Source organism: Ranitomeya imitator, chromosome 6 (genome assembly GCF_032444005.1).
Source record: "Ranitomeya imitator isolate aRanImi1 chromosome 6, aRanImi1.pri, whole genome shotgun sequence".
NCBI lineage: Eukaryota > Metazoa > Chordata > Amphibia > Anura > Dendrobatidae > Ranitomeya > Ranitomeya imitator.
The window spans coordinates 168,315,202-168,342,434 of record NC_091287.1 but is presented as its reverse complement, the minus strand read 5'-3'; the positions used below and the strand labels follow the sequence as shown (position 1 = coordinate 168,342,434).

The following is a 27,233-nucleotide window of genomic DNA, read 5'->3' as shown; positions in this document are numbered from 1 at the left end:
CCTAATATCCAAAAATTGAAATAATACTTACTCGACAGTCCTCTGCATCCTGAAGTGACCTGTCATATAAGCCACAATGAGGCACTGAGGCCAAAGTATGAAAAAAAGAGCCGCTCACAGTCCTGCCCTGAAGCATCTCATTAACTGAAAACTTTCTAAAACTGATGTGGATTTCTTCAACCCAGATATTTTTATCAGTGTAACGGCGCCAACCTGACAATGCCTGTAGTTTACTTAGCAAAATCCTGCTGACAAGTTTGCTTTAAAGATAAAATTGCTCACAGTCATCTAGATGGTAGTTACCGTAAAGTCACAGAGATCTGATATGGTCGTGGCACATAGGAGCCACGGTTCGGGATAGGGGAAACATCAATGTCTTCAGGATCCTTTTCACATTTGAGATCAAATTTCTGTAGCAGATATGTAAGGAACAAGAAAATTTCCATACGTGCAAGTCCTTCACCAAGACAAACACGCTTCCCTGTAAAAAGAATACATAGGTTTTTTGCATTTTTCAAATCCAGCTACATCCCCAAAACATGGTGTCTGTATTGTACCGTATTATGAAAGTACTGTATGTTAATTCAATTTTCTATAATTTTGTATGAATCTGTAATTAACCCCTTTGAGAACTAGCCTGTTTTCACCTAAATGATCAGGCCAATTTTTACAATTCTGATCACTGTCACTTTATGATGTCATAACTCTGGAATGCTTCAATGGATCCCGGTGGTTCTGAGAATGTTTTCTCGTGACATATTGTACTTTATAAGAGTGGTAAAATTTACTTGGTATGACAATTTTCAAAATTTTAACTTTTATGCTCTTAAATCAGAGTCATATCGCACAAAATAGTTAATAAATAACATTTCCCACATGTCTACCTTACATCAGCACAATTTTGGATACATTTTTTTTTTGTTAGGACGTTATAAGGGTTAAAAGTAGACTAGCGATTTCTCATTTTCACAACAAAATTTGCAAAATGTTTTTTTAGGGACCACCTCCCATTTAAAGTGACTTTGAAGGCCCTATATAACAGAAAATACCCAACAATCACACCATTCTAAAAACTGCACCCCTTAAGGTACTCAAAACCACATTAAGGGTATGTGCACACATCCGGATTTTTAGCGTTTTTTTTGCGGAATTTCGCCATAAAAACGCTATAAATCCACTAAAAAAAAACGCTAACATTATGCATCCTATCAATTATGATGCATTCCGCATTTTTTGTGCGTATGTTAGCGTTTTTTTCCGCAAAAAAACCGCATACCGCAAAAAATCCGGACATACTCTATCTTTTTGCGGATTTTCTGCGGATTTCCTATCAAAATGGACATTCCGGAAACATCCGCAAAAAATCCGCGTCAAAAACGCGCAAATTCCGCGAGAAATCCGCACAAAAAAAGCACGCGGATTTCTGGCAGAATTCTCCGGATTTTGTCAGGAAAAAATCCTGACGTGTGCACATACCCTCAAGAAGTTTATTAACCCTTCAGGTGTTTCACAGGAATTTTTGGAATGGGGAAGGAAAAAATTGCAAATTGTCTCTTCAGAGAGGAAGAGGACTAGAACTCTAGTGCCACCTATTGGAAGTAGCAATCCTAACAGTCAATGTCAACCCTTTAATGAGCCTTGTCACATGACTTAGGATAAACGCCAAACCAGAATCTCAAATTGCAGACACTGTGTTTCGGGGTACTGCCCCTCGTCAGTGTAAAGTGGAGATCTGGTTTGGCTGATTGAGAGGCGTCTGACCGGGATCCAAGAAGTATCATTTCTCCTTGCAGAGATTGACATGTTAAGCATGTTGAGGTGAGGAGATTTTAAGCTGCAATGCTCCTCTGGGAAATATGCAAATTAAAAATAAACATTTACTTTTCTTTCACAAAAATTTTCCTTTAGACCTAATTTTTTTTTACTTTCACAAGGGTGACAGGAAAAAATGGACCATACGTTTTGTTGTGCAGTTTCTCCTGAGCATGCCGATACCCCATATGTGGGCGAAATCTACTGTTTGAGCACACCGCAGGGCTTGGAAGGGAAGGAGCGCCATTTGACTTTTTGAATGTAAAGTATGCTACAATAATTAGAGGTTGTCATGTTGCTTTTGGAGAGCCCCGGATATGTCTAAACAGTGGAAACCCCCAACAAGTGACCCCATTTTAGAATCTAGGCCCCTTATGGAACTTATCTAGATATGTATTGCGCACCTTGAACCCACAGGTGCTTCACAGAAGTTTATAGCGTAGAGCTGTGAAAATAAAAAAAAAATCTATTTTTTCCCAAACAAATCTTATTTAGCTCCATATTTTGCATTTTCATAATGGTAACAGAAATAATTGCTCCATACAATATGTTGAGCAATTTCTCCTGTGTACACTGATACGTGGGGAAAAACCACTGTTTAGGCACATGGCAGGGCTTGAAAGGGAAGGAGCGCCATTTGACTTTTCGAATGCAAAATTTGATGGAATAATTAGCAGACGTCATGCCCCGTTTGAAGAGCCCCTGATGTGCCTAAACAGTGGAAGCCCCCCACAAGTGACACTATTTTGGAAATTAAACCGCTTTGGGACCTTAGCTAGATGTGTATTGAGCACCATGAACCCCCAGGTGCTTCACAGAAGATTATAGCATAGAGCCGTGAAAATAAAAAAAATCTAATTTTTCCTACAAAAATCTTTTTTAGCTACAAATTTTGTATTTTCACAAGGGCAAAAGGAGAAAATGGACCCCAAAGTTTGTTGTGCAATTTCTCTTGAGTTCATCGATACCCCATATGTGGTCAAAAACTATTTTTGAGGCACAGTGCAAAGCTCAGAAGGGAAGTAGTGCAGATGTACTCCCCCCCATAAGGGATTCCATTTTGGAAATGATAACCCTTTGGAAATTTATCTAAACATGTAGTGACCATTTTGTCTCCATGGGTGTTTTCCAGAAACAGGCAGCAGTGGATGTTGCTGAGTGAAAATTGCAAACTGCCGTTGTAGTGGCCAGCATGCTGTAGCGACCAGTACATTATGCTCAGCTCATGCTTCTCATCACTACAGAAATGCCAAACATGTGGGTTCTAAATGTTGTTTAATGAGAGTCAGTGATGAGCGGTTATATAGGAGCGCTTAGGAAGCAGGCCAGGGGGAAACAGAATGTCAGGTCTCCACCGCAGCTCCAGCCGAGAACCTCCAATGGAGGATGGGAGCAATGAGACAATGATAAATGGTCTGAGGAGCACAGTAAAGAGACACAGACGAGAGATGGGGTTAAACCACAACGAGTTTCAACGGAGGATCTGTCTTCATCAGGTGGATGTTGTTTAGGTACACTGGGGCTCAGAAGGGAGGGGGCATTTGGATTTGGGAGCGTAGAATTTGCTGAATTTCTTATGGTGTGTGAGGAGCCATTTTGCTTTTCCAGAGCCTTTGTGCTACCAGTAAGGTGGAAGCCGCCTATATTTCCATTAACAGATGACAGATCTGAGTGGGGACTTGCTTTTTTTGTGGATTGAGTGGAAGCTTTTATTGGGAACATTTTCCATAACGTTTGGGATCACAGTTATCTGGTGCTCTATGCTGACCACGTACTCTGCTGTTTCCATCTAGATCTCTGCGTGACGTGATTCAGATGAAACCCCCGATGGATCCATTCACTATAGTGAGGCAGATCAACACAACAGTAACACCCCTAGGTCCTAAATACATATGAAAGTTCAATTAAAGGATATATATATATATATATATATATATATATATATATATATATATATATATATATATATATATATATATAGTAAATAGCCCCGGAGCTCTGTAAAGAGAGTGGAAACCACTCAGGGTGAGGAAACCAAACCCTAAAGCAATGGATAGCCATAAAAGTCCAGACAAGCAATGTTCAGATAGACTAGGGGGTGTTTCCCCCTCATGAATTTTGAGCATATATAACTATATAATTTTCCTGGATGATATTATTTATTATTTAATTTCTTGGCAGTATCTTTGAGGATTTTTGTGCTCACCTCTATTTTAATTCTCATATTTTTGATTATCCCCCTTTCTTTGGGTCCGCCGCTTGCAATATTGGTCTTAGGCTACTTTCACACATCAGGTTTTTCGCCGCATTCCGGTTCCGGTGTCGCGCCGCAGATCCGGCTTATTTTGTGAAAACTGGATGAGACGGATCCGGTTTTCTGCCGAATCCGGATTTCAGATCCGGCAGAAAACTGGATCCGTCTCATCCGGTTGTCATCCTTTTCGTTCGTTTTTCCATCTGTTTTTTGATGGATCCGGTTTTTAAAAACGCCCCCTGACAGGCTAAAAATGTGATTGGCCCTCTTAAAACTATATATACAGTGTTCCTACAGGCCATCAGTGACAGGTTTGAGAGGAGCAAGATAAAGAGCAAGATGGACGGCATTATTGCGAAGATTCTGCAGAACAACTTGGATTTCATCATGGAGGCGAATCGATTGAAAACAATTGTTCTTGAGAAGGAGCGAGAGAGACAGTGCATCATGCGTCTGCGCCGACGCCGTTTGTGTATCCAACCCATCACGGCACAGAGAATGACGCAGGGAGTCTTTTCTACTTTATACATGGAGCTACGAGGAGACCCAGAGAAGTTTTTCAGCTATGTGCGGATGAAAGTGGAGAACTTTGATGTATTGGTGGGGCAGATAGAACATCTAATAAGAAGGAGTGATACATATTGCAGATTGTCCATTACACCGGCTGAGCGTCTGATTGTCACTCTTAGGTAAGCATTCTTTTTGGATGTACTCTTGTAGCGCACTTTCATTGATTGATATTTTGAATTTGCAGTAATTTCTGCCTTGCTTTTGTTCACAGATTCCTAGCTACTGGAGAATCCCTGTCTTCACTACATTTCCAGTTCAGACTGGGAATTTCAACCATATCTGGAATAGTGAGGCACATTTGCCATGCACTGTGGGACTCTCTGCACGATAATTTCATTCCACATCCCACAATGCAGACATGGTTGGAAGTAGCAGACAGATTCCAGGAAGTGTGTCAGTTTCCCAATTGCTTGGGCGCGGTGGATGGGAAACATATCCGTATCGTGAAACCGGCTGGTTCTGGATCCGAGTATTTCAACTATAAAAAGTACTTTTCCATCGTGCTGATGGCCATCACCGATGCGGATTACAAATTTGTAGCAGTGGATATTGGGGCGTATGGCCGCTCAAATGATTCACAAGTTTTCAAACTGTCTTCTATGGGGCGGCATTTGTATGGACAAACCTTTCAATTCCTCCTCCCAAGACCACTGCCTCAAACCTCTGAGCCACCAATGCCTTTTGTTTGTGTTGGGGATGAAGCCTTTCAGCTTTCAGAACATCTTTTGAAACCCTATTCCAGCCGTGGTTTAAACAATACTAAAAGAATTTTCAACTACCGACTCACACGTGCACGGAGAATGGTGGAGTGTGCGTTTGGGATCTTAACCGCCAAATGGAGAGTTCTCCTGACATCTATTAACTTAAAGACAGACCCTGTGGATGAGGTAGTGAAAGCTTGTGTTGTCTTGCACAATTATGTGTTATCCAAGGAACAGATTTCCATTGAGGACCAGTCTGAACAAACCACCTTGGCTGATTATAGCAACCAAACGTATAGAAGTTCTGCCACTGTTTTCAGAATTCAGGATAAATTTGCAGAATATTTTATTTCACCTGAAGGAAGAATAGACTGGCAGGATGAGAGAGTTTGAACAATTTGTCTTTTTCCTTGTAACAAGTATTTTACCTTTTACCGAAGTTGTGTACCTGTTTGGTTTTACCTTTTACCGAAGTTGTGTACCTGTTTGGTTTTACCTTTTACCCAAGTTGTGTACCTGTTTGGTTTTACCTTTTACCCAAGTTGTGTACCTGTTTGGTTTTACCTTTTACCCAAGTTGTGTACCTGTTTGATTTTACCTTTTAACCAAGTTGTGTACCTGTTTGGTTTTACCTTTTACCCAAGTTGTGTACCTGTTTGATTTTACCTTTTAACCAAGTTGTGCACCTGTTTGGGTTGTACCCAAAGTATTTTACCTCTGACCAATAAACCTTGTTTAACCAAAGTTTATCTATACCTTATAAAGAATAAATACAAAATAGCTGTAAACAACACAGTTCTATTAATTTTTTTTTTTAAATAACAAAAACAAACTTTTATTTTGAAACACAAAAATAAACTTTATTTTGCAGCACACAAAACTATAGATTGGAATAAGTCGGGGTGGAGATAGTGCTGGAGGGGCTGTCAGCTAGGGACACTTTGACAGTTGGAGTGTGGATAGAGGAATGTGTTGGTGGTGGGGAAGGATCAATAGGTAGTCGTGAAGGAGTAGAGAAGGCAATTGAGCGGGTGGACAGGAAAGTGGGATTGGGGTAGGAATTTGGTAAGATGGAGGGGTGTAGGTGATGTTTTGGGAGAATTGGGAGGCAGAAGCAGTGATGGGTGGAGAATAGGGTTGGGAAGGAGGTGACAGAGGCTGTTGGTAGTGGGCAGGGAGAGGAGGCACAGATGAAGTAGATGGGAAGTGGTATGGGTCGGGATCATCATATTGGTGGGAAGGGGCACGGGCGGGAGGCTGGTAGTGTGGCTGGTGGGAAGGGGCACTGGAACGCTGGAAGTGTTGTGGCTGGTGGGACGGGACACGGGCACGATGTGGGTGATGGTGAGGTTGGTGGGATGGGGCACGGGCAGGTTGGTGGTATGGGTCAGGAGGATGGTAGTGGCTGTAGTGATGGACAGTGGAGGAAGGGGGGGCAGTTGCAGCATGGGTGGCTAGAGTCTCTGCTTTTGAGGCAATGAGCGCTAGTGTCGACTGGCAGGATTCCATTACTTGCATCTGCTGAGAAGTAGATAGTCTCCATTTGCTCAAGTACCGACTGGAAAAAAGTGTTGTTTGGTGACTGTCTTGCCTCTGAACGCATCGTTAACAGAAGTGTATGCATCTCGAGTATACTTTTATTTATTAAATTAAAACCTGCAGCCATTTGCTCGGACAAAACTTTCAGACAGTTCTGGAAGGATGCGTTCAGGTGTAAGAACTCGGGCGCATAATTATGTACCTGACCCCTCTGCCAATGGCGCCCCAATGCTACAGGTGTACTAGAGGTGGCAGCAGCAGAGGAGTGGGGTACAGGAAACGCTATATCCTCACCAGCAGATACATGCAATGGAACTGGCCAGAATGCTCCAGCGCTCGTGGATGGGACAGAGGGCTCCGATGTATGGGAAGGCTGGGAAGGTGCAGAGTGGGAAGGTGCAGAAGGGCCGGCACTGTCAAAGTGTCCCTCGGTGGCGGCCCCCTGAGGGATCGCCCCAGATGGATTCAACTGTGCTGCAGGCTCCTGAGTGCGGCCGACGGTGCTGTGGAACAAACGAGAAAAAAGAAACAATTAATATACTGTAATTGCATGGCCCTGGCTGAAAGAGCAAAAGAGGGTTAGACATGTAAAACATTGGTTATTATCACATGTGGTGGGTAATATTTACCTTCGTGTCAGCATCGTTAACCTGAGGAATGACAGGGCTTGAGCATACTTGTATTTGCTCCTGCGTCCTCCAGATCCACTCGGGGCCCGCATTTCTTTCTTGAACTCCTTCTTAAAGCGATCCCTAATCGACCGCCACCGTTTGACAATCATCTCACCTGTTAAAAAAGGAGAAACACAACTTGGTTAGAGAAAATACTTAGAATGCATCAAGAAAACTGAACAGAGTATACTTACGTTCTTGATTCTGGGCCTGAACATCGAGGTCCTCCCACTTCGCTATAAGCTCTTGGCAGACTTGCTCCCAGAGTCGCCGGGTCACGATGATATCAGCATGGCGGCGGTCACCCATGTTCCACAGCGGCTCCCTGTCTCGGACAAGATCGATGAGGAGGTCAATATCGAGGCCGACCTCCTCACCGTCAGAATCAGGAGCACGCTGTGAAGCCTGTTAAAAGAAAGGGAAAAAAATTTAAACTAAATTGTAAACAACATAAAGAATAAACCTTAAAATAAATTAAAAAAACATATATGCTTACACGATGACGGCCGCCATGACTCTCACGCCTACGACCCTGGGAGCCCCTGGGAGGACCTCCGGATTGAGCACCACAATCCGAGCCCTAGAAGAGAAAAAAACATAACAATTATGTGCTTGTATGTAGCCTTTTTATGTGTAGTGTGCCATGTGATATCTATAATGATAATTTTTTATGTGTTGTGTGATGTCTGAATTTATCAGTTTGTATGTGTTGTATTCTATCTGTAAGTATCTTGTGTTGTTATGTGTTGTGTGTAGTGTGAGGTTGTGGTTCCGTGATACATGAAAGAAACATACCAATTGTGATCCCGCTCCAGGTCTTTCTCCACATCTTCCCTCTTCTACGGGGAGCACCTCTTGGACTGTGGCAGCAGCTTCAGCAGCATCCTACAAAGATGAAAAATGGCAAAATACATTAATATATACACATACATACACAAATACACACACACATACACACACACACACACATACACACACATATATACACACACATACATACATATGCAGTGCCCCAGGGTCCTGGTCGTTGCAGTAATGTCGTTCTTCCACCAGGGGGAGTGATGTTACGTCTGAAGGCAATAATGGAGATCACCTTACCAGGTATCACAAACCACACAACACACTTCACACTCCAGGCCGCCAGGGGGAGCCATGCTTCTATCTATTAGGGCACTTCTCACATTTAGATAAAACTGGTAGTCTGGACAGCAGAGAGAGAGAGAAGCTGGCTGGAGAGAGAGGGAGCCAGAGGCAGACTGAGGTCTGCGGAGGATGAGGGTCCATGGACCTGCGCCTGCCCCATGTGCGGCAGCATCCTAAGAAAGAGACATCAGAAGAGAATTGTCTTGTAGTGAGTGAGAAACGAAGTCATAGCAAAGGAGAGGAAACCAGAAGGAGTTCTGCCCTGTAAAAGGCTGCCTCCTTTCTGAGGCGCAGAAGCCGGTAGCCAGAACACCGAGGGAGTAAGGATCTCTATGCTTTACTTCAGAGACTGGCAGGACAGTCAATTCCACGTTGGCTGCCCGACCTTACACCCAGGAGGCATGGTGGCAACTTGTGGGGGCCGGGGCGTGATAGAGTCCCTGTAAAAAGCCTCAGGCCATCAGTCATACGGGTTTGTCCTATCCTATCCATCAGCGGGACAGAGAGAAAAAGAGACATTACATCTGCAATAGTTGTGAGGACCTCACCGAGAAGCTCAGCAGGGAGGGACTACAATACACAGGCGCTAGAGGAAGGCTATTGAATTCCACCTGGATAAGGGGAACTCTGGATTTGCCTTTGGACCGGCCGGACTCTGCCTACCCTGTGATCTGGTGCTGGCTGGGCTCTGTGGCAGGTTATAGCTGGCTGGCCTCTGTGGCAGGCCTGTGGCTGGCTGGGCTGTGGCAGGTTATAGCTGGCTGGCCTCTGTGGCAGGCCCGTGGCTGGCTGGGCTCTGTGGCAGGTTATAGCTGGCTGTCCTCTGTGGCAGGCCCGTGGCTGGCTGGGCTCTGTGGCAGGTTATAGCTGGCTGGCCTCTGTGGCAGGCCCGTGGCTGGCTGGGCTCTGTGACAGGAGAGCTGGCTGGGCTATGTGGCAGGTTATAGCTGGCTGGCCTCTGTAGCAGGCCCATGGCTGGCTGGGCTCTGTCGCAGGTTATAGCTGGCTGGCCTCTGTGGCAGGAGAGCTGGCTGGGCTCTGTGGCAGGAGAGCTGGCTGGGCTCTGTGGCAGGTTATAGCTCGCTGGCCTCTGTGGCAGGCCCGTGGCTGGCTGAGCTCTGTGGCAGGTTATAACTGGCTGGCCTCTGTGGCAGGAGAGCTGGCTGGGCTCTGTGGCAGGTTATAGCTGGCTGGCCTCTGTGGCAGGCCCGTGGCTGGCTGGGCTCTGTGGCAGGTTATGGCTGGCTGGCCTCTGTGGCAGGCCCATGGCTGGCTTTGCTGTGTGGCAGGTTATAGCTGGCTGGCATCTGTGGCAGGCCCATGGCTGGCTGGCATCTGTGGCAGGCTATAGCTGGCTGGCCTCTGTGGCAGGAGAGCTGGCTGGGGTCTGTAGCAGGAGAGTTGGCTGGGCTCTGTAGCAGGAGAGCTGGCTGGGCTCTGTGGCAGGAGAGCTGGCTGTGCTCTGTGGCAGGTTATAGCTGGCTGGCCTCTGTGGCAGGCCTGTGGCTGGCTGGGCTCTGTGGCAGGTTGTAGCTGGCTGGCCTCTGTGGCAGGAGAGCTGGCTGGGCTCTGTAGCAGGGGAGCTGGCTGGGCTCTAGCAGGAGAGCTGGCTGGGCTCTGTGGCAGGTTATAGCTGGCTGGCCTCTGTGACAGGCTCCGCTCCAGGCTTGGCTGGCTGGACTCTGTGGCAGGGTCCGCTCCAGGCTTGGCTGGCTGGGCTGGGCTCTGTGGCAGGTTTATAGCTGGCTCCGCTCTCTGGCTCTTTTGTCAGGTTCTTCAGTCTTGGCAGGGTAGGGGCTCTCTGGCTGGCAGTATGGCTGGAAATGAGTGAGGGCCTCAATGGCATTGCTTTATATATGTGTCCTGTGGGCAGGCCCATAGTGTCTGAGCATGCTCAGTGTAAAAAGCCGAATCAGGCTGCCGGATCCGCCTTTTTACGGATCCGGCGCGATCCGGCGTCCATAGACATACATTGTAGCGAAAAAACGGAAAGGCCGGATCCGGCAAAAAAACGGAAGGAACACTGGGCCATCCGCCGCAATCCGGCGCTAATACAAGTAAATGGGGGAAAAACCGGTTCCGGTTTTTATTTTTTCCAGTTCCGGTTTTTCTCCAAAGAGCCGGATTTAGCCTGAAACAAAGAACCTGATGTGTGAAAGTAGCCTACTGTTTGCCACTATTGTTGAATAAAGTTATATCATTTTTTATCTGAACATTCCTTGTCTGGACTTTCATGGCTATCCATTGTTTTAGATTGTTTTACTATAGTGAGGCAGCAGAGTTACTCTGGACTTTGTCTGGAATCTATTCTTTGGTTTCCTTTTTTTTCAGACGTGCACAACACTGTGACCGACAGTTTTGTGCATCCTAAAAAGATGGACAGACCCCACAGTGCCTCCATCTACATCATTATACGGAATCTTCTGCCAGAGGTTCTGTCTGAATCACATATTTCAGAGAACACGGACACCCCGGTGTAAGCACTCAGCGCAGAGCGCAGGATAAATGTGCGCTGCACCTGTGATCTTTGGGAGGCAGAATGAAAAAATCAGGAGTATGTGAAGAATTAGTTTTATTTATTTTTTACGCCATTCCTCATGCAGTATAAGTTATTAGGCTTTATTCTTTGGATCGCTGCGATTACAGCGATACCAGATTTACTGTATATAGAGTTTTTATGTTGTGCTGCTGTCACACACTAAAAGACGCTTTTCATAGCTAAAACTATTTTTTGTATTACCATATTTTGAGAGCTATAATTTTTTGATATTACGGCAACAGAGTCATGTGAGGACTTGTTTTTTGCAAGACGAGCTGACGTTTTTATTGGTATCATTTTCGGACACATGACAATTTTTGATCACTTTCTATTCCGATTTTTGGGTGGCAGAATTAACAAAAACCAGCAATTCAGGAATTGTTTTTTTTTTGTATACCGTTCCGCATGTGGTTAAATAGGTAAGACAGCTTTATTCTTCAGGTTAGTACGGATACAGCAATACCTCATTTTTATCATGTTTTGCCTCTTTTACACAGTAAAAACTATTTTATAGAAAAAATACATATTTTTGCATCGCTATATTCTGAGAGCTATAATGTTTTTATTTTTCTGCTGTGGCTTATTTTTTGCGGCACAGGATGACGTTCTCAGAGGTACCATTTTTATTTACATCAGTCTTTTTGATTGCGTTTTATTACACTTTTTGTAAAATGATAAAGCAGTGCTTTTTGCCACTTTTTTTTTTTACAGTGTTCACTGAAGGGTTTAACTAGTGGGACTTATAGCCGGTCGTTATGGACGTGGCGATACCAAATATGTGTACTTTTATTGTTTTTTTTTTATTTACATAAATAAATGTATTTATTGGAGAAATATGTTTTGGTTTTTTTCTTTATTTTAGGATTTTTAAAAAATATATTTTTACACATTATAATACTTTTTTTTTTACTTTATTACATTGTCCCAGTATGGGACATCACTATATAATGTCAGATCGCTGATCTGACACTTAGCACTGCTGAGTATCAGATCAGCGATCTGACAGGCAGGGAAGGAGGCTTCTCAGATCCTGCTCTCAGCAGGCTCTGACAAGCCGCCTCCCTGCAGGACCCAGAAGGACCCCGTGGCCATCCTGGTGCCAGGGGTCTCCATGGAGACCATCAGAACAATGTGATCTCATCACATTGTTCTGAGGGAAGCGCACAGGGAGCCCCCTCCCTGTGCAATGCTTCTCTATGCCGCTATCACTACTGACAGTGGCATCAGAGGGTTTAAATGCCCACGATCGGTGCTAGCACTGCTGCGTGTGTCAGCTGTCACATACAGCTGACACCCACACGCGATCGCCGCTGTGATCGCGTCACCATACTAGTACTTCTCTGGTCACAAATGCTTCTCCCGCAGAGCAGTACTAGTATGGCGAAGGTTGCAAAGGGGTTGGACTCAGGTACTAGGCTAAGGCTACACGGTGACAAAAATTGCACAACAGTGAAATCGCACTGACGCATTTCAACATTGAGTGCAATGATTTCCTACGGGGTTGCAAATGTTTCCAAATTTCTGGCAATGGTCACAACTCACAAGCAACTTACTCGCCACAAGCTTCAATGCACATCATACGCAACATGCCACTCACTTGCAAAGATGTGTTTGTCACGTGACTTTTCTGAGAATTGCTGTCGTGTGACATGATGCCGTGTGGCTTTATCCTTATGGCTGCACAAATTCTGTACTTGAATTTAGACAAAATGTAGATAGAAGATTGAAAATAGACGCTCACAGCTCAATACCTATTGAGAATGGGATAAAAGCTTCCAGTTTCTTCAGGTTGCCTTGCTCATCTAAGAAATGTCCTGGATCAAATATATATGGATCCCTAAAATATTTGGAATCCTTTAATGCAGACGTTATCATAGGAAACACAGTCACACCCTATGGAACAAAGATAAAACATACCTGTTAACATATCTTTCAAAAACTTAAGATGAAGTGTCATTTCCTTGATAAAAGCACTGACAACTTTGCAGCGTTTTTGAAAGCTGCAGCGTGTAAATTCTTTCTGTGTTTTTTCAGTCAAAAAATGCTATGGTATTATTACGGCATGTTCACAGTATTTTTGACGAATAATACCAACTTTAGTAAACATATACTGTAGACAATAAACATGAGATCACCACCCCAAAAACACATAAAAAATGCATGAAACGCGCATTTGTATTGGCATGAGCGCAGGTTTTAGGCTGCAAAAAAATGCAGAACAAACGTGTGTGAACATACCCTTGTGCAAACTCAAGACTTATGTAATGCAATAGAAGACTCAGGCACTGACCCCACTGAAAATGCTATATCGTAAACTAGTGAACACTGCTATTTGGCTGAACGTGAAAGCAAGTAACCTATTTTTTACCAACTATCAGACCTAAGAAAAAAATGTTAAATTTATAGTTACAAGTTCTGCCTCGGTTTGGATTTCTGTAACCTCTGACCTTTGGTATATGGTATCCTCTAAGGACTGTATCCTGATTGGTTGCTCGGGGTACTCCTAAAGGTGCAATATCTGTAAATCTCTGGATCTCATGAATCACTGCATCGGTAAATGGCATTTTTATCCAATCTTCTACTGAAGGGCATCGTGAGCTTCCAATGATATGGTCAATCTCTTCCTGCATTTTTTCTGTGGAGTATTAAGAACAATAATATTATGATATTTTACGAAAGATACATCTGAACTGTATATAATTCACAGAAGTAATTTCTTTGCTAAATCAGTTGATAGGAAAGGGCAGCTACGGGGAATTAATATCACACACTTCTGATCACTTGAGATTAGTGATGAGCAAGCACTAAAATGCTCGAATAATCAAATCAAATCGTAATGCTCGCCCTGAGTAATGACTATAATGGAAGTCAATGGGAAACTTGAGCAGGTTTCTGGCAGGTTTCTGGCAGCCCTCCCACACACAGTCTGGAGGGGGTATAAAAATTGCTGAAAACTATGCAAACAGCACTGAAATGGCATGGGAACAGCATGGGGAAGACCCCTGGAAGCATCTCTGAATCCCAGGTCGCTGCTGGGAACCATGTTGTCAGATTATTACGTGACTTTTACGGACTGACAATAAAACATACAAAACCACAGTTAAAATGAATTTGAGTGGAAAAAAATGTCGAGAAACATTCTTTACAGGATAATGACTTGTATATAAGACAAAATAAATGAGAGGGAAAAAAATGCTCATGCACTGCTTGGGCTGTTAGGTATCAAGTTCCTGCCACTGCACAGGGGGAATCTCAAACCATGTCCGCTGCGGTCTCCCATTCTCCTCCAGCCACAGTGGAACCTGCTCAGCAAAGATGTCAGTCCCAATGTCTCGCTCAAGCTGATACTGTTGCAAATTGTTACTGCTGTCTTTCCAGGCTCTGCCTTTGTAGCTAGCACTGATCAGCAGCGAGCAGCCCTTTCTGGGATCAAGTCCTGCTTTTCCCATACTGAGGATGCCCACGGGAAGTATTCCCATTGGAGGTCGGGGGTCACATGCTCAGGTCCTGTTGCGGCTACTATTGGACCATCAGGAAGGTCCTGAAGTGCTACTGCTATAAAAGGTTTGCATGGCCGATCGGCCATGCGCTAGTGTAAACTTGCTAATGTGTGTGTGTGTGGATGGTCGATGGATGAAAGCTCCAAATCATTCCCATCCCTAGTGTTGTTGCCTGCTTTTGAATGGTGGAAGCTACTTAGCACCATACAGTGCTACTCTGCACCTCCAGCACACAATTCAGCGTCTCTCAGCAGCAAACGCCAGTGCGGCGCCGGGCGCTTAGTGTGCTTTTCTGGCCCTGGTTAGGGTGGTTAGTGGCGCCCACCAGAGCACTCTTGTGCGGTAAATTATTAGTTCAGTTCTATTCCTGACACCACAGTAGCGGTGTCGAGCGTAAGAGGTCTAGAGGAACTCTTTCCCCGTGCCTTGGGACAGAGTTCTGTGACTCTTTACTTGCGCTCACTGTGCGGTATTGCGGCCCTGTGACGCAACAGGGTTCGCTTCCTTCATATCGGGTGAAGCTAACCCGTGTGTGTATTCACATTATACTGCCATCTAGTCCGCCATTACTGAGCAGCAGGTGTCCTTTCTGCACGGTGGACCCCGGACTGCGAACGCACCTCATATCCTCTCTAATTATTATTTGGTCCTAACATTACACTAGCACCAGGGTCTGGCTAGTAATGGCGGATGAACAGCGACTGCAGCAGTAGATCCAGCAGCTGGAGGGCAGGTTGGCGGCTCTCGAGCGCATAACCTCAGCTGTGGATGTTACCGCAGTAGCTGTTCAGACTGCTAGCGTGGCTGCAGCCACTTTGTCCACTGCCACCCCTGTTCCGAACTTATCCCATCTCCCGCTGCCAGATAAATTCTCTGGTGATAGCAAGTCTTGTAGGGGATTCGTGAACCAGTGTGTGATTCAACTTGAGCTCCTGGCTGCACGTTTCCCCTCAGAGCGGGCTAAAGTGGAATTCATTATATCTCTCTTGTCGGACAGGGCGTTCGAGTGGACTACGCCGCTGGGGGATCGCGACGATCATGTGGTGCACAGTGCTCTGCAGTTTCTGAGCACTCTGAAACAGGTCTTTTTGGGACCCCAAGTCACCCATGATACGGCGCTCCAACTGCTGGCATTGACACAGGGTTCATCCATGGTCAGTCATTTTTCCATCCACTTCCGGACTTTAGCATCTGAGCTGGAGTGGCCGGATAGAGCCCTTATCCCTGTATTTTTGAGGGGGCTGGCTGACCATGTGAAGGACGCCTTGGCCACTAGGGAGATTTCTGCCACACTGGAGGAGCTAATATCTATATCTACCAGCATCGACCTTCGATTTAATGAGCGAAGGTTTGAGCTAGCCCAGTTTAGGCAGAGGTTTCGGCTGGCTCCCACATTCGCCAAACCTCTGGGATCTCCGGTCCAGGCGTCCGAGCCATATAAGGCTGTAGAGGTGTCATGAGCGGGGTCTAAGTCCCGGACCGCTCGTGCACTCAAGGTCTGTCCTGTCTTCCAGCAGTTGGGACATTATGCCAGGAAATGTCCCCAGCGGTCGGGAATACGTCAGCGTCTAGTGGTAGTAGGAGGAGGTACACTGGACACGGCGTTTTCCCCCAAATTGTCCTTGAAGGGGACAATTACCTTAGGCCCATCCACTCATACGGTAGAGCTTTGCGTGGATTCTGGGACAGAGGGCAACTTCATGTCTTCTGTCTTCGCCCAATGGCACGCAATACCTCTGGTGATGCTTGCCAAACCAGTGACCGTACGAGTGGTAAATGGGTCGACACTGCCCTCACAGATAACACACCAGACCATCCCATTTACTCTTTCCATGTCGCCATCCCATCAGGAGATTATCTCTTTATTTGTCATTCCTGAGGTCCTGTTAGGGATACCTTGGCTACGGTACCACTCACCTCTTATAGAGTGGTCCACAGGCAGAATTTTTCGATGGAGTGAATCTTGTGAGGGTAGACGTCAGAGGGGGTGCATTCAGGTTGCTACTATTGAGGTACTCACAGATCTTTCCTCTCTCCCCAAGCACTATTGGCCCTATGCGGACTTGTTCTCTAAGAGGGCAGCGTAGACCCTTTCACCTCGCCGCCCCTCTGACTGTCCTATTGACCTCTTGCCTGGTGCTGACCCTCTCTGGGGTTGAGTCTATCCGTTATCTCTCCCGGAGACGGAGGCAATGTCTCAGTACATCCAGGAGAATCTGGCAAGAGGATTCATTAGGAGTAAGTGTCACCCTCAGGGGTTGGGTTCTTCTTCATGCAGAAGAATGGAGAACTACATCCATGCATAGACTACAGGGGTCTTAACGCCATCACCGTTAAGAATAAGTACCACTGCCCCTGATATCTGAGCTCTTTGATAGGCTTCGGGGAGCAGGGGTATTTACTAAACTAGATCTGCGGGGTGCTTACAACCGGATTCGTATCCATGAGGGGGACGAATGGAAGACAGCTTTTAACACCAGGGAAGGGCACTATGAATACCAGGTGATGCCCTTCGGGCTCTGTAATGCCCCAGCCATTTTCCAAGACTTTGTGAATGATATGTTACGGGATATGCTCTCCACCTCGGTTATAGTCTATCTGGATGATATTCTCATCTACTCTCCAGATATAGACTCCCACCGGAGAGATGTTTGCAAAGTCTTTGACCTCCTACGGGCAAACTCCCTCTATGCCAAGTTGGAGAAGTGTGTGTTTGAGCAGGAGTATTTGCCTTTCCTGGGCTATATCATCTCGGCCCAAGGATTGGCTATGGAACCCGCCAAGCTACAGGCTATGATGGACTGGCAGGAACCCCATTCTCTCAGAGCGGTGCAGCGCTTTATGGGGTTCATCAACTATTATCGCCAGTTCATTCCCCACTTCTCAACTTTGGATGCCTCTTCCGTCGGTGCTGGAGCAGTCCTCTTCCAGAAGGATGCTCAAGGTCGGAAGCATCCTTGCTTCTTCTTCTCCAAGACCTTCACACTGGCAGAGAGGAATTATTCCATTGGGGATAGAGAGTCACTAGCCGTGAAGTTGGCTTTTTCGGAGTGGAGACACCTCCTGGAGGGGGCTCACTTTCCCTTCCAAGTTTTCCCCAACCACAAAAATTTGGTGTATTTGCAAACTGCCCAGCGGCTAAACTCTCGCCAGGCGAGATGGTCCCTCTTTTCAGTGATCTACTGTATACTCAGGTGCTTCTTGAAGTATGTGTGGTGTTATTGTCCTGCTGGAAGATCCATTACATAGGATGCAAATCCAGCTTTCTGACCCCGGGCACTACATTGCAACCCAAAATCCCTTGGTAATCATCTCATTTCATGATGCCTTGCACACAGTCAAGGCATTCAGGGCCAGAGACAGCAAAACAAATCCAAAATATCTTTGAACCTCTACCGTATTTGACTGTAGCTAGTAGCTAGCTACTGTGTTCTTGTATTTGTAGGTCTCATTCCATTTACAGTAAACAGTAGATTCATATGCTTTACCAAAAAACTACATCTGTCCAGAAGACGACTGCTGGCCCGCTAAATATAGTGGAGGCTGCCTGCTTGGTCTCTATAAATTGTCAGGGCTGCCTTTTGGCCCTCCAAGTTTTAAACTTTACAGCATTAATATGAAAAAGAATATTTGCCCACCTCAGATGGATAAATTATATTGCAATAGCAATCGCCCTCCAAAAATACGTAGTGAGGGCTGGCTGCTGGCCCTCTATAATTACAGTGAGGACCACCAGGTGGCCCTTTGAGGATAGTGAGGGCCACCTGCTGGCCCTCTAACAATATTAAGGGCCGCCTGAAGGCCCTCTACAAATAGTGATGCCCTCCTGATGGCTTTGAAAAAAAAATTGTGACTTTCAGAGTTCCTCCTTCATAAATTAAACAAAATGTGTCTGATCATGTCTCACATGCCACATGGCGAGAAAAAAATACATTTCCTGTTCAATGTTTTTTCACCATTGAAAGCAATGCAAATCTGCAAAAAAAAGCAAAATCACTGTGTGTGAATAATTAGAGAGGATATGAGGTACGTTCGCAGTCTTGGGTCCACCGTGCAGAAAGGACACCTGCTGCTTGGTAATGGTGGAGTAGATGGCAATATAATGTGAATAAACACACGGGTTGGCTTCACCTGGTATGAAGGAAATGAACCCTGTTGCGTCACAGGGCCGTGATACCGCACAGTGAGAGCAAGTAAAGAATCACAGAACTCTGTCCCAAGACACGGGGAAAGAGTTCACTAGACCTCTTACGCTCGACACCGCTACTATGGTGTCAGGGATAGAACTGAACTAATAATTTACCGCACAAGAGTGTGTACAATGCCGCTCTGGCAGGCACCACTAACCACCCTAACCAGGCCCAGGAAAGCGCACTAAGCGCATGGCGCTGCACTGGCGGTTGCTGCTGAGAGATGCTGAATTGTGTGCTGGATGTGCAGAGTAGCACTGTCTGGCGCTAGGTAGCTTCCACCATTCACGAGCAGGCAACAACACTAGGGATGGGAATGATTTGGAGCTTTCATCCATCGACAGGCATACATCCACACACACACATTAGCAAGTTTACACTAGCGCATGGCCGAGCGGCCATGCAAACCTTTTATAGCAGTAGTGCTCCGGGACCTTCCTGATGGTCTAATAGGAGCCGCAACAGGACCTGAGCATGTGACCCCCTACCTCCAATGGGAAGACATCCCATGGGCATGCTCAGTATGGGAAAAGCAGGACTTAGTCCCAGAAAGGCCTGCTCGCTGCTGATCAGTGCTACCTACAAAGGCAGAGCCTGGAAAGACAGCAGTAACCATTCACACAGTATCAGCTTAAGCCAGATGCTGGGACCAACGTCTCTGCTGACCAGGTTCCACTGCAGCTGGAGGAGAATGGGAGACCACAGCGGACTTGGTTTGAGATTCCCCCTGTGCAGCGGCAGGATCTCAACATCTAACATTACCCCTCCTCCTTGGGCCTCAATACATTCAAAGGCTGCAATGAGCAGCGGAGCCCGAATGTGCTCCACAGGTTCCCAGCTTCTGTCCTCTGGGCTGTGACTCTTCCAGTCCACCAGACAGTATTTTTTGCCATGTACCACATTGCACCCCAAGATAGAGTTCACCTCGTACTCGTCCGTGGACAAACCCAATGTCCCAGCAGATGACTGGGAAAACCGGAACATATAGATGGGTTTTAAGAGTACATGAAAAGTGTCGGTGATACCTAGGTGTGGAGGAAGAGCCAAATGGTAAACCACAGGGTTAACCTGTTCCAGAACCTTGAAAGGGACTATGTAGTAAGGCGCAAACTTAGTGGACTCAAATCGCAGCCTGACGTTAAGGGCGGAGAGCCACATTAAGTCACCAGGAGCAAAGGTCGGAGCGGGGTGCCGGTGTGCATCGGCAGAAACCCTCGTTCTCTCCTTGGAGGCCCAGATAGCATCATGTGTGTGGTCTCAAATGTCACGTGCCTCTACCGCCCAGTCTGCCACCCTAGAATCGGTGGATGACACGGGCATGGGCACAGGGACATGCGGATGCTGGCCATAATTAAGAAGGAATGGGGTCTGCCCAGTGGATTCGGCTACGGCGTTGTTCAAAGCAAATTCCACCCATGATAGCAATTCCACCCATGATTTTGTCAGGCATGCCATGTAGACGGAAAGCATGTTTAATGAACAATGCCGCCAAGGCCCGTGCAGAAGGTTACCATGGAAGTGGCACCAAGTGCACCATTTTAGAAAAATGGTTGGTGACTACCCAGATAACGGTGCAGCTGTGAGGTTGGGTAAGCCGACCACGAAGTCCATCCCGACCATCTCCCAGGGCATGTCTGCAACCAGCAGGGGGTAAAGTGGCCCAGCAGGCTGTTGCCGAGGAGACCGATTCTTGGCACAGGAGACACGCCCAAATATAGTCCCCAATGTCACGGGCCATATGCGGCCACCAGTACGTCCTCGTTAGAAGCTCAGATGTCCTTTTGGTCCCAAAATGTCCACCCACCATGGCCCAAGAGAGAACCTCCGGTCACAAATTAGATGGTACGAAAGTCTTGCCTGGGGGCACAGACTCCAGCGAAAGCGGAGCCACAGTTCTCAGGCTCTCTGAAGGGACAATAAGCCAAGGCTCCTCCTCTAATGGCACTAAGGAGCGGGAGAGAGCGTCGGCACGAGTGTTCTTCTCCCCAGAGAGAAAATGGAGGGTAAAATGGAACTGGGAGAAGAAAAAACAAATTGCCAATGAGTGCAATGAAAAAAGCAGCAACTATTAAAATTTATAAAGCAATAATCCCTGATTAGATTCCGGTAATATGCTAAACCTACTGCCACACCTCACCTTCACGAATTGCAGATAACAGCAGTATTATTGTAGAATATACAAGGGATTTGAACCACTCATAAAAAATTTTATCTTGTACTAGGCAGAAACAAACTGCAGAGTACAGATCACCGTAAAAAACATGATTAGTCAATGAGTGCATGGAAAAAGCAGCAGCAAGGCTTAGAAATTATAGAGCAATAATCCCTGACTAGATGCCTGTTATACGTTATAACTACTGCCATACCTTACCCTGCAGGAATTGCAGATAAGAGCAGTATTATTGTAGAATATAGAAGGAATTGAATCGGTCATGAAAAGATTTTTTGTTGTACGTGGCAGCAACAAACTCTGGAGGAACGCAAGCACTGCTGCCAGCTTTGATGAATTTCATAGCACAGATCACCATAAAAAAACATGAATCTGTCGATGAGTGCATGGAAAAAAGCAACAGCAAAGATTATAATTTATAAGGCAATAATCCCTGACTAGAAGGCTGTAATACATTATCCCTACTACCACACCTCACCATAGACTAAGTGTAAATAAGAGCGGTATTATTATAAAAGAATAGAATCTAATTGAATTAGCTCTGAAAAAAGTGATAAGTTTAATATAGCAGCATCAAGGACTGTTATTTCATGAACCCTGAGGGGAATATAGTGTAGAGTTTCGCATCTACTCAACCTGATATGGAGGAGACCAGGAACTTGTGCACTTACTGTACAAACTTTCCTGTCCCATCTGTGAAATCCTGTAGGAAGTATGAAAATTCCCTATGTGACAACCACCTGACAGCACACAACAAGGCAATGGATCATACTGTATATTACCCACTGGCTCTTTTCGTTTACAAAAATGTTCCTTCAAGTAGAAGATGGAGCCTCAGAAAAGCATTTTTTTTTCAAATTACTAAGGAGTGAGTCTCTTACACTGGTAAGTATATTCACTAAGTGCAAGGGATGCCAAAAATTAGAAGGAGGCATTTTAATACTTTTTAAAGAGACGTAGTGGAGGGTCTCAGAAAACATTTTTTTTTCCTATTATTAATGAGTGGGTATCCTATGCACTAAGTGCATGGGGTGAAAAACATTTATCCCTGGGTATACATATGTATATCAAAGAATATACGAGGTAGGCCTCTAAAAATTGTTAATGCGGGCATCATAAACACCCTTAAAAAATTTATAGAGAGAGTACCATGATCACCCTGTTGATATGGTGGTGGAGGAGGAGGAGAATGACACACAAAAAAACAAAATCCTGAAGCGTATACCCATGTTTGGGTGAGAATGGGTGCATGGGAATAGACCAAGAAAAAAACTACACTGAATTTGAGTTAATGTTCCACTGCAGTCATCTGGTGGTGTAGAGAAATCTGGCCCAATCTAGCCCTTGTTAATTTTGATGATTCAGCCTTTCGGCATTTTCAGTTGACAGGTGGATGCGTCTATTGGTTATAATGCCCCCAGTGGCACTAAAAACCCACTTTGACAAAACTCTATCGGCAGGGTAGGCCCGGACCTCCAAGGTGTAGAGAGACAGTTTCATGCCACGTGTCTAGCGTGGATACCCAATAGTTGTAAGGCACAGAGAAATCATGGAGGATGCTGGAACCGTCAACAAGGTACTAATTCAGCATCTTCCAAAACTGTTCCCTCCTCAAAGTACCCTTCACTTTAAAACCCTATCAGCTTGTGTGCATTTATGTTTCACCTACCTCACTCACCACCACTGAAACAAGGAGGACACCTGCAATTTTAGATTAGTCCTCCTCACTGTCAGCTCCCTGTCCCACTGGTGAAGAGTTCTGCTGCAGCTACAGAGTAAGGCCGGCATCACACTAGCGTGTTTTATGGACGTAAGAGAGGTGCTGAAAATACGGATTGCATACGGTACAATGCTTCTCTATGCCCCATCTCCTATCAGCTGTATTTTACTGATCTGTATTATACGGTCTTCTACGGCCGTAGAAAATCGCAGCATGCTGCGTTTGTCACCGTATTGCACAAAAAATACGCCAAAGAAAGTCTATGGGGGCGAGAAAAATACGGATTACACACAGACCAACAGTGAGACTTGCGAGAAATACGCAGCGGTGTTAGAGAGAAAAGACGGCAATTCAGTGCGGTGTACAGTAAAATCACACTGACAGCTTACAATAGAATAGGTAGAATAAATGTGTACACATAGAATAGGTATATATATATATATATATATATATATGTCATTGAGACACATATAGATATATATATATTAATATTTCATCCAGCGCGAGATAGCTTAAAAGCCGGTAATTCAATTGCCTGCTTTTGCTATCTCCTTCCCAAACCCGACATTATATGAGACATGGTTTACATAAAGTAAACCATCTCATATCCCCATTTTTTTTGCATATTCCACACTACTAATGTTAGTAGTGTGTATAGTATGTGCAAAATTTGGGCTGTCTAGCTATTAAATTAAAGGGTTAAATGGCAGAAAAAATTGGCGTGGGCTCCCGCATAATTTTCTCCGCCAGAGTAGTAAAGCCAGTGACTGAGGGCAGATATTAATAGCCTGGAGAGGGTCCACCGTTATTGCCTCCCCCCCCCCACTGGCTAAAAACATCTGCCCCCAGCCACCCCAGAAAAGGCACATCTGGAAGATGCACCTATTCTGGCACTCGGCCACTCTCTTCCCATTCCCGTGTAGCGGTGGGATATGGGGTGATGAAGGGGTAATGTAGTTACCTTCAGTTGCGGTGATGCACCCTCTGCTGGATGTCCTCATATGAACTCGAGCGTGGGAAAATATTCAGAAAAGTTCCCAGGCTCGAGGTCATATGAGGACATCCAGCAGAGGGCGCCTCACCGCGAATGAAGGTAACTACAGGTCATTGACCTACATTCCATTCATTCCCCGGGGTTTTACAGGCAGGAGCACAGCTGCATTATAGCAGAGCTCCTGCCTGTAAAATAATTTAACCCCTTCAGATGGATTTACATCGTGGGACATATCGACGGAAGGTATGAGATATTGTTGGTTTATTATTTTTAATTTGTTACAGTTCGAGGTGGATTGAGAGTGGAATAAAATATTACAACAACCTGTGTGTTTATTTCATTAAAATACTTTGCAATATTGTGTGTGTTTTTTTTAACCATTTCATGCTATTGGATTAATAATGGATAGGTGTCATAATTGATGCCTCTCCATTATTAATCTGGCTTAATGGCACCTTACAATAGCAAGGTGACATTAACCCTTCATTACCCCATATCCCACCGCTACATGGGAATGGGAAGAGAGTGGCCAAGTGCCAGAATAGGCGCATCTTCCAGCTGTGCCTTTTCTGGGGTGGCTGGGGGCAGATGTTTTTAGCCAGGGGGGGGGGCAATAACGGTGGACCCTCTCCAGGCTATTAATATCTGCCCTCAGTCACTGGCTTTACTACTCTGACGGAGAATATTGCGCGGGAGCCCACGCCAATTTTTTCCGCCATTTAACCCTTTAATTTAATAGCTAGACAGCCCAAATTTTGCACATACACACTACTAACGTTAGTAGTGTGGAATATGCAAAAAAAAGGGGATATGAGATGGTTTACTGTATGTAAACCATGTCTCATATCATGTCGGGTTTAGGAAGGAGATAGCAAAGCCGGCAATTGAATTACCGGCTTTTAAGCTATCTCGCGCTGGATGAAATATATATATGTGTCTCACTGATTATATATCTATATCTAGATACATATGGCAAAACAAACCTCCAAGAATTGTAAAAAAAATCTTCTTTTTAAAAGTAGAGATAGAGTGGGCATAGCTCAACCCAACATTCAAGCATATTGTGATGAAGCAAATGTTATTTTACTGAGTAAAAACTGGCTTCTGAAAAATAATAAACACAATTGGGTGGTCTTGGAAGAGGATCTAAATGGAAAATATTACATAAACTCTCTATGAGCAACATGTCCACTGTATCATTGGAAAATATCTCCATAACTATCTTCCATACAATTTTCTCTAAATTTCGATTAGGGAGATGGATTGAATTGGGAATAAGTGATTGTTCTTCTTTATTCACAGGTGAAAACAAAAATTACTATAATAAATATTCAAGCATTAAAATCCACACATGGCTTACCAGAGGAGGAACTCCTCAAATTAATAGACCTCAGAAAATTCATAAAGAATAAGCTAACACTTCATCTTGTCCTTCCAAGAGCTATTTCCATATTATTGAATAATCCTTTATCCGACTTAGATAGATCTAAACAAAACAATTTCTCAGAAAAGACTGAAAGAATTGTATCCAGATTATTCCGATCTTTGTTGGGGAGATTGTAGAGGTAATATTAAGCATATTTTTTGGACTTGTTCAAAGATAAAACCTTTATTGAAAAAGATATATAATTTACTAAATGAATTAGGGAAACAAAAAATATATACTGTATGTCCTCACAACTTTCTCTCTTATCCCTAGAAGCAGACTCCCTTTACTAGAGAAGACAAACAAATCTCTTTGCATGTTTCTGCAATTTCCAAATTACTCATCGGAGCGAAGTGTAAAGATATAACTGATAAAATCACAACACATAACATGTTTGAACTAGCCTTAGCACTTAAAGACAATTGTCTTCCAAAATATGATTCCAAATGGTTTACACAGAATGCATCTTTTTCTTCCATTGTGGAGTCCAATTTGTATGACATTTCTCGATTGTCAACCAGTTAAAGGGAACCTGTCACCCCCAAAATGGAAGGTGAGCTAAGCCCACCGGCATCAGGGGCTTATCTACAGCATTCTGTAATGCTGTAGATAAGCCCCCAATGTATCCTGAAAGATGAGAAAAAGAGGTTAGATTATACTCACCCAGGGGCGGTCCCGCTGTGGTCCGGTCCGATGGGTGTCGCGGTCCGGTCCAGCGCCTCCTATCTTCATCAGAAGACGTCCTCTTCTTGTCTTCACGCTGCGGCTCCGGCACAGGCGTACTTTGTCTGCCCTGTTGAGGGCAGAGCAAAGTACTGCAGTGCGCAGGCACCGGGCCTCTCTAACCTTTCCCGGCGCCTGCGCACTGCAGTACTATGCACTACCCTCAACAGGGCAGACAAAGTACGCCTGTGCCGGAGCTGCGGCGTGAAGACAAGAAGAGGACGTGATCGTAAGAACATGGGAGGCGCCGGACCGGGACTGCCCCTGCGTGAGTATAATTTAACCTCTTTTAATTATCTTTCAGGATACATTGGGGGCTTATCTACAGCATTCCAGAATGCGGTAGATAAGCCCCTGATGCTGGTGGGCTTAGCTCACCTTCCATTTTGGGGGTGACAGGTTCCCTTTAAAACGTGTAAATATATAACTTTGATTTTTCCTTAGTTGTCTATATTGATTTTCACACCCTACCTTTATCCTCTGTCTAATTCTTTTCCATGGTTTAATCTTTCCTTACCCTTCTTTATCGTTTGCTTATATAGGCAATCACCCTTTACCTTTTCCACCATATTTCTTTTAATTTTTCTTCACCTTTTCCATTTTCACTTTTCCTTCTTATTCTTTTACATTTCTCCTTTCTTGCCTCCCTTACATCCTTTTCCTAAATTTTCCTTCCATTCCTTTCCTTTTCCCATTCTTACCTTTTCCCATTCTTACCTTTTCCCTTTATCCCTCCTTCTTTCCTAATCTTCCCCTTTAGGGCTATTTGGAGACTTGTAATTCCTTTATTCTACTTAAAATATCAATATTAACACTATGTGTATTGTTCTACATATTTACTTATTTTACATTGGTCTCCCCTTCGTACCCTCCATATGTTTGTAAACATTTTCCCCTAATAAACAATTATTTTAACAAAAGTGCATGCACTATATGCACCATAAGGCAAGTGGATAGGACTATGTGACCCACACAGTATCAAAACCAAGAGAAGTTCAAAAAAGTCAGAATCATTTGGACTTTTTGCAACTTGTTTGCCGGAGTCGCAGTACCTTTTGAGTTGCAATGCGACCACATTCACTTGCACTATGCTGTGATATAGGAATTGCATACAGCAATCTCTGGTAGCCCCAGTCTTAAGCAGGGATCAGACAAGTGTATGAAAAATCATTCATTCTTATCCATACTGTCATCCTTATGACATACGTACGACATCCGTTTTTATACATAAACAGTTAAAAAAAACGTACAAAGCCAAGTTCAGTTTTCTATGGACTTGTA

General features: G+C 44.7%; 2 protein-coding genes across 3 annotated transcripts in view; both read right to left on the bottom strand.

Moving 5' to 3' along the window:
• Positions 1-27,233, bottom strand: part of LOC138642238 (cytochrome P450 2C20-like) — a 126,825-nt gene that overhangs the window by 11,664 nt on the left and 87,928 nt on the right. For both annotated transcript variants that reach the window (XM_069730290.1, XM_069730289.1), the window contains 3 exons: positions 13,677-13,864; positions 12,981-13,122; positions 304-481 (listed from right to left, as the gene is read on the bottom strand). In XM_069730290.1, coding sequence (XP_069586391.1) covers positions 304-481; positions 12,981-13,122; positions 13,677-13,864 — 508 coding nt within the window. The remainder of the gene's footprint in view (positions 1-303; positions 482-12,980; positions 13,123-13,676; positions 13,865-27,233) is intronic.
• Positions 6,211-8,632, bottom strand: LOC138642240 (uncharacterized). The gene is made up of 5 exons (XM_069730292.1): positions 8,343-8,632; positions 8,044-8,127; positions 7,742-7,952; positions 7,506-7,662; positions 6,211-7,379 (listed from the first exon to the last, which is right to left on the bottom strand). The coding sequence occupies exons 3-5, from the start codon at positions 7,854-7,856 to the stop codon at positions 6,725-6,727; spliced, it is 927 nt and encodes a 308-aa protein (XP_069586393.1). The 5' UTR covers positions 7,857-7,952; positions 8,044-8,127; positions 8,343-8,632; the 3' UTR covers positions 6,211-6,724.